The sequence below is a fragment of the Capronia epimyces genome (assembly GCF_000585565.1).
Source record: "Capronia epimyces CBS 606.96 chromosome Unknown aczIQ-supercont1.5, whole genome shotgun sequence".
NCBI lineage: Eukaryota > Fungi > Ascomycota > Eurotiomycetes > Chaetothyriales > Herpotrichiellaceae > Capronia > Capronia epimyces.
In genome coordinates this window covers 783,114-793,466 of record NW_006912908.1, presented here as the reverse complement: position 1 = coordinate 793,466, position 10,353 = coordinate 783,114, and the positions used below count along the sequence as shown (strand labels likewise).

At 52.8% G+C, this 10,353-nt stretch overlaps 4 protein-coding genes across 4 annotated transcripts; 2 read left to right on the top strand and 2 right to left on the bottom strand.

The window, feature by feature from the left end:
• Positions 1-524: 524 nt before the first annotated feature.
• A1O3_06218 (uncharacterized protein) lies at positions 525-1,223 on the bottom strand (the record flags this gene model as incomplete). The annotated part of the gene is made up of 1 exon (XM_007736338.1): positions 525-1,223. The coding sequence occupies one exon, from the start codon at positions 1,221-1,223 to the stop codon at positions 525-527; it is 699 nt and encodes a 232-aa protein (XP_007734528.1).
• Positions 1,224-2,230: 1,007 nt separating this feature from the next.
• On the top strand, positions 2,231-5,761 carry A1O3_06217 (leucyl-tRNA synthetase; the record flags this gene model as incomplete). Its single annotated transcript, XM_007736337.1, has 3 exons — positions 2,231-2,293; positions 2,346-4,870; positions 4,975-5,761. 3 exons carry the CDS (start codon positions 2,231-2,233, stop codon positions 5,759-5,761), a joined length of 3,375 nt encoding a protein of 1,124 aa, XP_007734527.1.
• An 821-nt stretch (positions 5,762-6,582) lies between these two features.
• On the bottom strand, positions 6,583-8,048 carry A1O3_06216 (CMGC/CDK protein kinase; the record flags this gene model as incomplete). Its single annotated transcript, XM_007736336.1, has 2 exons — positions 6,583-7,432; positions 7,528-8,048. The coding sequence occupies 2 exons, from the start codon at positions 8,046-8,048 to the stop codon at positions 6,583-6,585; spliced, it is 1,371 nt and encodes a 456-aa protein (XP_007734526.1).
• Positions 8,049-8,479: 431 nt separating this feature from the next.
• A1O3_06215 (uncharacterized protein) lies at positions 8,480-9,342 on the top strand (the record flags this gene model as incomplete). Its single annotated transcript, XM_007736335.1, has 3 exons — positions 8,480-8,509; positions 8,569-8,641; positions 8,702-9,342. The coding sequence occupies 3 exons, from the start codon at positions 8,480-8,482 to the stop codon at positions 9,340-9,342; spliced, it is 744 nt and encodes a 247-aa protein (XP_007734525.1).
• Positions 9,343-10,353: the final 1,011 nt, after the last annotated feature.

Genomic DNA, 10,353 nt, shown 5'->3' with positions numbered 1-10,353 from the left:
GACGAACATTCACCCATTGACGAACATTCACCCATTGACGAACATTCACCCATTGACGAACATTCACCCATTGACGAACATTCACCCATTGACGAACATTCACCCTCTGACGAACATTCACCCTCTGACGAACATTCACCAACTGACAAACATTCACACACTGACGAACATTCACCCACGGGCGCGGCGGGCGCGCGACAAGCCATAGTTGAGGATGATATTGATAGCTGAACACTGGATGCTCAGCAATACCAAGCAGGCTGCAAAGATATCTGATAGTCTGAAACTGATGAACTGATTGTGCAAGTGCAATGGTCATTGCTAAACAACTGAGAAGAGGAGTTATTTATACCTCTCTAACTTCCGGTTATGGCTTGGTGCCAAGTACCTACCTGTGAAGTGGCTCTGTGAAGTGGCTCTGTGAAGGAGTATTATAGATGAGGCTGGGAAATGCTCCCATCACAAAGACACTAAAGTCGGATTTTGATATTCGTTCAAAGGATGGTTGCTCGTCATTTGTCCAATCAGCAAGGTTTTTCTTGTGTGAGGGCTTTGCTCTGAACGAAGTCATGTACGATTGCCTTTCTTATCCGTCGATTCTGGTCCGCAAATTCAAGGTCTGGTAGAGAGACCTTGGCCAGGAGAGCTTGAATCTGTGGAAGACGGTCCTTGAACCCGAACTCGACGATGTTCTTGATACTATTTCGGAAATAGATAACATCTCTCGACCGTCCCATGTGGAAGTGCTCGAGTTCGGCGCTGAAAAATCGTTGGTTTCGGCAATAATGGATCCAGATCTCAGCGTTTCTAGCACTTATATTGCAAGAAAAGGAGATTGAGTCAACTTCAGTGGGACTGGCCTGGGCAATGGACAGTAATTCTTGCATCGAGTTGACACACAACGCACCGCCTCCCGCATTCTGATTTTCAGCGACCCAGAATGTTCCACCTCGAGCTTCGGATTTACATTCGACAGTGAAGTACGGCCAGCATCCGGCAGTACTTGGTTTCGCGAACGGTCGCAAGGCACTGATTGATTGCTTGCTATCCTCTTCATCGGTAAAGTTTCTTGGATCCAAGCAATAATGCTGATCAGGTTTGGGGATTGCAAGTGGCGGGGCCAGGGAAACGTGTGGAAGTGCTGCTGAGTCGAAAGGGATATTGCTGCCCATCTTGATCTTGCCTGGATAAGGAATAGCACCAGGGAGAAGCTGCGCCGACATGTATCCGGATTTAATAGTATCTTGGTCCTCATTTTGTAGCGAGCGTAGGGCGCTTACCACATCTTGTGCTTGAGATTCTTGCAGACCTGGGGAGTCTCGAGCTCTGGCGATCATTTGACCGCCGTAGTCTTGCAAAGATGGTGGTAACTCGTTTGAATTGACCTCTACATAGTTGCGAAAGAGATCATTACGATAAGTAGCAGACTTGACGCGTAAAGACGATCTCGAGTCATCCGGAAAAGAGATAGATGCTGTGGTTGCAGGGGTGGATGCGGCTTCTCGATATGAAGCGTGTGATCTGCTTATGCCATAAGAAGATGAATAGGGAAATCTGCGATGTGGAGAGTTCGGGGGAACCGTACGTCTCCACAGGTGTGCTGTTATAGCGGGGAGGTAGTTCACCCTCGTATCGACGACGTGGACGGCGGTCTCTTTTGGGTCGAGAGAAATCAGAGTTGGGCGACATTATTCGCAACAAGAAGCTATCAGAGCGACAACGTAATTCGCAGTCGGAGGCTGGAAAGAGATCAGGAACGAGATGGAGGGGAGTGCGCTTCGTTTTGGTTCGTGGTCCGTCGTGGTTATCATCGTCCAGAAACTTTCTTTTGAGTGGCCGCTGGGGCTGCGGGCTCAAGACTTCTGACAGCATGATATGATAGGTGGTTGTAGTGCTGGAAGCGAGAACCATGTATGCAAGCGAGTACTCCGTACGGTTGCAGATACGGCCTGGTCGAAGTGCAGTTGGGGAGAGTCTCGTAAGGTAGGTAGGTGCCTCTAAAAGCGGCGGTACTCCAGAATACAGGCCTGACAAGGCTTTGATTTATCGCTATCTCCAATCTCCACGTGACAGGGCTGGCCACCACTTTGCCTGCGACCGCGGTGGCTGTGGAGGAACAAATATTTCTGACCTGAATTGCCAACACTCGTAAGAGTCACCACCCGCTTCATTCGCAACGAGAGTGCCCCGTTGTTGGGCCTGGGCCAGAGAACCAATCTTATCCCCCATCATGGCGACTCAAATCTCCGTGGACCCGAGTGTCAGTTCGGCCAACACTCTCAAGCTTGAAAATGTAAGTTGCGCACCTGGCCCTCGTCTGATGTCCACTGACCTTCCTGGCCTAGACGCATAATCGCGACGTCCTGATTGCCATCGAAAAGAAATACCAAAATGAATGGCAGAAGAACAAAGTATTCGAGGTGGATGCTCCCACCACCGCCGAGATTCCGTTCGACTCTATCCCGGCCGCAGACATTCGAGCCAAGCACCCCAAATACTTTGGCACCTTCGCATACCCTTACATGAACGGCTCGTTACATGCGGGACATAGCTTTACAATCAGCAAAGTCGAATTCACCACGGGCTTTCATCGCCTCATCGGCAAGCGTGCTTTGTTCCCTCTCGGCTTCCACTGTACTGGAATGCCAATCAAGGCGTGCGCAGACAAGCTTGTGGAGGACGTGAAGAGATTCGGCAAGAATTTCGAGAACTACCATGAGGAGGTTGAGGAAGAGGCTCTAGAGTCGAATAGCGTTCCCGTTGCGCCAACCCAGGGGGCCAATGTAAAGGACGACATCACAAAGTTCAAAAGCAAGAAAGGCAAACAGGCCGCAAAGACAGTCAAGACCAACTACCAGTTCCAGACGATGCTGGCGATGGGAATCCCAAAAGAGGAAATCCACAAGTTTGCCGACGCCAACTATTGGCTCGAGTACTTTCCTCCTCTGTGCGAACAGGATCTGATCGACTTTGGAGCTCGGATAGACTGGAGGAGAAAGTTCGTCACGACCGACGCCAACCCTTTCTATGATGCATTTGTGCGGTGGCAGATGAATCGCCTGCATGAGTCGAACAAGATCTTGTACGGAAAGAGATACACTATTTACAGCCCTAAAGACGGCCAGCCATGCATGGACCACGACCGAACGAAGGGCGAAGGAGTCGGGCCAACCGAATACACCGCTATCAAGTTGAAGGTCAAGGAGTGGTCGCCAGAGGCCGCGAAGGAGGTCAAGTCGAGAATCCCAGAGGACGCAAGTGTCTACTTCGTTCCAGCAACATTAAGGCCGGAAACCATGTACGGACAAACGTGTTGTTTCCTCGGACCCAAGATCCAGTACGGTATCTTCAAGGTTTCAGACAAGGAATATTTCGTCGTCACCAAGAGGGCCGCGTGGAACATGGCTTTCCAAGGCAAGTTTTTCGACCAAGACCACTTCCCCCGCGATCAGAGCGAGTTGCAGCCTGTCGTGGAATTACCAGGGTCTGCATTCGTGGGTACCCTGGTAAATGCACCGCTGTCGGTGCACAGTGAGGGTGTTCGGATCTTACCTATGGAGACAGTCTCGGCGACGAAAGGCACCGGTGTTGTCACCTGTGTTCCTTCAGACAGTCCCGACGATTATGCCACTGTGAGAGACCTGGCCAAAAAGGCCGAGTTCTATGGCATCCAGAAAGAATGGGCTGAACTGGAGATCGTCCCGCTCATCGAGACGCCTGCGTATGGCAATCTTGCTGCCAAATACCTGGTCGAGTCGATGAAGATTCAGTCGCCCAAAGACACCACTTTGCTAGCGGAAGCCAAGGATCTTGCCTACAAGGAAGGATTCTATAATGGCACGATGTTAGTCGGCGACTTTAAGGGCGACAAGGTCTCGGAGGCCAAGGAGAAGGTGAGGAGCTCACTGATCAAATCCGGCGATGCTTTCCCCTTTGCGGACCCGTCGGCCGAGGTCATCAGTCGAAGCGCGGACGAATGTGTGGTCGCTTATGTTCCCCAATGGTTCCTGAATTACGGACACAACGACAAGGAATGGCAGCAGACCGTGCTGAACTATGTCAAGGATAAGAACGGCCTTGAAACATACGCACAGGAGACCGAAAACCAGTTCGTCGCGAACTTGGAATGGCTCAATCAATGGGCGTGTGCCAGAACCTATGGTCTGGGTTCGAAGTTACCTTGGGATCCTCAGTTTTTGGTGGAAAGTTTGAGCGACAGTACCATCTATATGTCGTACTACACTATCGCTCATTTCTTGCATGGCGACAAATTCGGCAAGACGCCTGGGTTGTTGAACATCACGCCTGAACAGATGACCGATGATGTATGGGACTACATCTTCACCCGCACGAACAATGTCGAGAGCGTTTCGCAGTCCTCTAAAATCCCCGTTGAAGATCTGCAAACCTTGAGACGGTCTTTCGAGTATTGGTATCCTCTCGACCTGAGATCCTCGGGGAAGGATCTCATCCCCAATCACCTCACCTTCTTCCTTTACGTTCACACTGCTCTATTTCCACGAGAATACTGGCCCAAGTCTGTCCGAGCGAACGGCCACTTATTGCTCAACGGCGATAAGATGAGCAAGTCTACAGGCAACTTCTTGACCTTAAGTCAGGCGGTAAAGAAGTTCGGCGCCGACGCTACTCGGATAGCCCTTGCTGATGCTGGAGATGGCATGGAGGATGCCAACTTTGAAGAGAAGAGTGCCAATGCTGCAATCATGCGGATGTATACCTTGAAAGAATGGATTGAGGATACCTTGAAAGACACGAGTCTCCGCGAGACTGAGGGCGAAGTCGTCTGGGACGAATTGTTTGCCGACGAGATGAATTTGCTGGTGCATGAGGCGTACCAGCATTACTCTGAGTGAGTTTGTCCTGCCCCACGCTTACATCCTTTCCTCCCTGTTTGCCCTCTGGTACCAGCATACCCGGATGTTGACACTGATGCTAACTTCTCTGGGGTTGCAGTACGGACTACAAACTCGCCCTGAAATCTGCCCTGTACGACTTCCAATCCGCCCGCGACTTCTACCGTGAAGCTTGCCTCTCAAGCGGCACGCCCTTGTCCCGTCCACTCATCCGGCGGTACGTGGAGCTGCAGGCACTGGTCATTGCCACCGTCGCCCCCCACTGGGCCGAACACATGTGGCTTGAAGTGCTTCACAAACCGCAATCCATCCAATTTGCGCGGTGGCCAGAAGTCCCCGCCTCCGATCCTTCTCTCACAGCTGTGCGAGAATATGTCAAGGGCACGTCCAGTAACATCACCTCAGCCGAAGCTCAAGCCGCCAAGAAAATGGCCAAGGGCAAAGCGGCGGCGTTTGATCCGCGCAAACCAAAACGCATCACCATCTTCGTGGCCACCAGCTTCCCCGAATGGCAGGACAAATACGTCGACCTTGTGCGCGAGTCGTTTGAGAAAGCCACCTTGAACGACGACAAAGCGCTGAACGGCCAAGTGGCCAAGATAGGCAAGGGCCCTGAAATGAAGAAGGCCATGCCGTTTGTGCAGACGCTCAAGAAACGACTGGTCGTCAACAAGGAGAGTCCTGAGGCCGTCTTTGGCCGCAAACTACCCTTTGACGAAGTCAAGATCTTGAATGAGATGAAGAAGAGTCTGAAGAAGACCACGGGCTGCACCGATGTCGTGATTGTCACGGTCGGCGAGGAAAAGGCTGGCCTGGCTTCGCGAGCGGAACAGGCTGTGCCGGGCTCGCCGGCCTTCTTGTTTGAGAACATTGACACTGACGCATAGTTGTAGTTGTTCTGGTTTCCGTCCGCAACTAGATAGCTTGCACTTACTGGCCACGATGAAGCACTGTCATAGATAGCCATACGTAGAGCTACATATAGGTATGTTCGCTATGGAATGGCCGTAGAGTGTGTTGCCAAAGTCAAGAGCGGTTTACAGTAGTAGTCATACCCGCTTCAGTACCAACGAGGAATTCTACACCAGTGCAATGTTTTTGAAAGCCAGTTCTGGATCACCTAGTAGGTACATGAAAGCTTGGAAGGCTCAAGGCGAGGACACTGTATTGTAGGTATCTAAAATAAGTTGATGCAATCGCACCCGCACACGGTTCTGCAGAACGCACGGATTGACGTGTGCTGCTAGTGCCAGTGTGCCCCGGGCATTCATTCCGCTCCTTGTCCTTCAGCGTGCTCTATAGTAGTAGCAGTAGCAGCAGCAGTAGTAGTGCAGTACGATCGTGAGACATGCAAGGCTCCTGGGTCCCTGCCTGCAGTGAGGCGATCTAGCCGGCATCATTCCTTCTCTGCCCAAACAAGTTCAAGGCTTGACGAACAGTAGAAGCAGAAGAAAAAGGCGCCTCTCTAGATTTTTCCGGCCAGGCGATTCAATCGGGCCAGTCTGCCCCCTTTATGTTCATGCCGCAGAGACTGGGGGCCAATTAGGTATTTCTCCGCCTTCAGAGCCGGCGAGCTCGACCTCGAGCATCGATGGGACAAGAAGCCTGTGGTGGCGGGTCTGATTCGGCGGTGTAGAGAAAACAAGTGCTCTTCGGACCAGAGCGGTATACCTAGTCTGGTAGAGGCCAAGTCAAATGATCCCGGGGCTTAACCTAACCTAAGAGAAAAGCCGGCGCCCTGCTCCTCATCGGCTCTTCCGGCGAAAATGCCAGCAAATTCTTGTTCGTCCAGTCTAGGGGCGTCTCCACGCTCCGGGGCCTGAGGAGTCGCTCTGCGCCGTCGCTTCTCTTGGCCCGCCTTGCTGGGGAACGTCGGGAACATTTCTTTGGCTTTGGGCCGCGGGTCTTCTTTGAAATAGGGATGCGAGAGGATCTCGCTGGCTGAGGGTCGGGCGGTCGGGTTCATGGACAGCAGAGAAGACAGGAGCCGAAGGCCGGCGTTGGTTATGTAGGGGAACTTCGAGGCTGACAGGGACGGCGGAGATGTTGAGCCGGACAGAACAGGATGGAGGGCTTTGGCGTTTGGTAGGGATCGGAAACCAGGCCATGTTTCGTTTGTCGGAGTCCCCAGCAAAGCGAATATCTTGGACAGCTGGTCGACTTCATTCTTGCCCTGGAAGACAGGTTCTTTGGTCAACAACTCGGCAAAGATACAGCCCAGACTCCACACGTCGATCTCGAAGCCGTATTCTTCTGCACCAAGTAGTAGCTCCGGAGCTCGATACCACAAAGTGACCACAAGCTGTGTCAGCTTCGGCCGAGGGTTGCCCGTATATCTGGCCATGCCGAAATCCGCCAACCTGATTTCCCCTCGGTTGTTGAGTAGAAGGTTCGAGGTCTTCAAGTCCCGATGCATGATCCAGGTCGAGTGCAGGTATTCGGTTGCCGAGACGATCTGGAGCATGAGCGTCTTGGTTTCCGACGGCAGAAACGGCTCGGCCATGTCTTCGAGGAGAGTCTTGAGGTCGTGTTCGAGGAACTCCATGACGAGATAGACACTGTTTGGAAATCGGTCCAAGCCAAATGGTTAACAACGTCTGGTATCGGCGCTTTCCAGGGTAGAAAAGAAGAGACTTCCTAGGAGCAGACTTACTCTTTCAAACTGGTCCCCATCACCACCTCGAGCAACTTGACCACATTTGCGTGCCGACATGCCATGAGAGTCTGGATCTCTCGGAGTCCCGTCACAGGGAATCCGTCGTTTGTATGTTCCATCTTTAACCGCTTCAATGCCACAATGTCGCCGGAACCTTTCGTGCGCGCCCGCGACACCAAGCCGTAAGAGCCTTCTTCGATGTTGTTGAGAAGCTCAAACTGGTCGACGTGTCCGCAAGGGCCAAACTGCCGGCTTGGGAAGTGTAGTAGATGAGCCCCTTCCTCGCTTGTGGATGTTGATGCTCCATTCTCTTTCTCTGGTGAGGTTTTCTGTCGTTTGGCGGCTCGTTCATTTTCGTTGCTGGGACTCGAAGGGGTTGCCGCGGTGGCAATCGCTGCTTGTCGAGCCTTTTCTTCCTTCAATCGTCTTCTCTCGTCTCTCTCCTTCTTCCGTAATGCGACGGCTGCGGCTTCTTCTTCATCGTCGACAGCCCATTTAGACTTGGAGTTGGAGGCCATTGTAGCCTGCTACCTGCATCGCCTGACGCTACCCAAGAGGAGGGCGTTCGAAGTTTGGAGGCCCTGGGGAAATGTCGGATCTGGTTGGAGTCTGGGCTGGACCGTCAGGCAGAAGAATCTCAAATGAGAAACGAGGTGCTGGACCTGTATGCCGACCACTGGCATGATCGCAGGTCGGACAGACCTCAGATCACCCGGTCACGTGGCCACGCGCAGAGCCGTGCGGGCCAGAAATCTTCCGAGTTTCTCGGGGCATCAGTCATGTTCCATGGCCAGTACTCCGTATGGCGTATTTCAAAGCAACCTCTGCTTTTATTCATCTGTACCTACGATTCCACCTCCTACTTTACCAGGCGCGCAATACGGTTTCAATTCAACATTGCCATTAGACCTGTCACAGCAGCTGATCCAATCTCGATATAAAACCCAATATGGGGAGTTTAGGAATCCAAGCATTCCAGGTTGGTCATCCATCTCCTCCTCTCCTCCCATTGACTCTTGAACGCTGACCGGGACTCAGACCACTTTTGCCGTTCCGCTCCATTGCGACTCCTGTGTCAAGGATGTCTCTGGAGCCCTAAATAAACTGGATGGTATGGCTGCATCATCTACTCTGGCGCCTCTGTGAGCAGACTGACGTGCGACTCTTGCAGGCATCACCAAGGTGGAAGCCAATCTTAAAGACCAACTTGTTTATATTGAAGGAACAGCACCTCCCTCATCCATCGTATCAGCCATCGAATCTACCGGACGAGATGCCATCTTACGCGGGAGCGGGAGCTCGAATTCCGCCGGCGTTTGCATTCTAGAGACTCACGCAAACGGCGTGTCAGATCCTGTCCGGGGTCTGGCACGAATGGTCCAAGTTTCTGACAGCCACACACTTGTGGACCTGACCGTGCGTGGTGTGTCCCCGGGGACATATCATGCTACTGTGCGGGACACAGGTGATATCTCACGTGGGGCAGCCTCAACAGGCGGGATCTGGGAAGCCGTCAAGGCCCTTAGTGGCTTCGGTCAGCCTCGTGGTGTGTTTGGGACGATAGTGGTAGGGAAGGATGGCCGAGGCAACGTTTTCCTAGACCGGCCAGTGTCAATCTGGGAGATTATCGGTCGCAGCATGGTGGTGTCGAAACAAACAGAGGGGGCGTTTCAGAATGACGATCCGGATACCTTGGTTGGAGTCATTGCTCGCTCCGCCGGTGTTTGGGACAACGACAAGACAGTTTGTAGTTGCTCGGGAAAGACGGTATGGGAAGAACGCAAGGAGCAGGTCGGAAAAGGAATGCTATGACTATGACCCGTTGTTGTATGGAGCATTGCAAACTTTGATATGATAGACATTATTCGGAAACGTCAACGCAGAGTTTGCACTGCACGTCGCATGCCGAAGGATTCTGATTTGGCCTGAACAGGATGTACAAAGTAAGACGATGGGAAGCTTTTGCAGCAACCCCCTGCATGTGGCATTGGGAGCGAGGAACCCGATTGTACGGACCGACGCCACGATAGGCTTTGTGACCAAGTGCCACACGCTGGTTGGCCTCCAGATGTGCTTCTGAAACGAAACTTGTCCAAAACGTCGTGGGCATCGCATGGGGTTCCACCGCCCGAGTCGGGGAGTCTCGAATATGTACGCCGAGGGGCCGATCGAGGGCCAGCAACGGCAAAGACATGTGGACGGCGCCGCGAGAGCGGCCGCAGGCAGGAGAAAACTCAGGTGACAGACTCAGGCCACTTGTTGACGAGCTCCGATAGCATCGTGTGATGGGAGATTCTTGGTCACATCCTGGACGAGTGAGGTTGGAACACGAAACGCAGCCGAGGCAGAATGAATGTGAGATAACATCGTACCAAGCATCGTTGGCGAGGTCGACGAGGACGGTACCACCAATGGAGGGACCGCCAGTCGTCTGAAGCGCGTCCTTTGCTGGTTCTGTCACACGCAGAAGCGACGAGTTAGTTACGTAGGTGGATGTGTGAGAAGAGATGCAGTCAAGGGAACCACGACTACTGGTGGTGGTGATGGTGGTGGTAGTTGCAGGTGGCAGGTGGCAGCAGTGCGGATATGCAAGGAGAGAATCGGAACCTGCAGGACTAACCTCCAGTTGGGCTTAGGCCTCGCGCAGGGAAGCTTAAGGGCCCCTTTAGCCTGAAGAGCCCAGGTTGGTGCCAGGCTCCCTCTGTCCGGTAGGCTCCTTAGGCAGTCTGCTAGGCTAAGGAGGCATCTTCTTTAGGTGCCCCTGCCCTGACACCTCGTTGTTTGCCCCCCTGCTTCACCCTGCCCACATCCCAGCACTGAGCA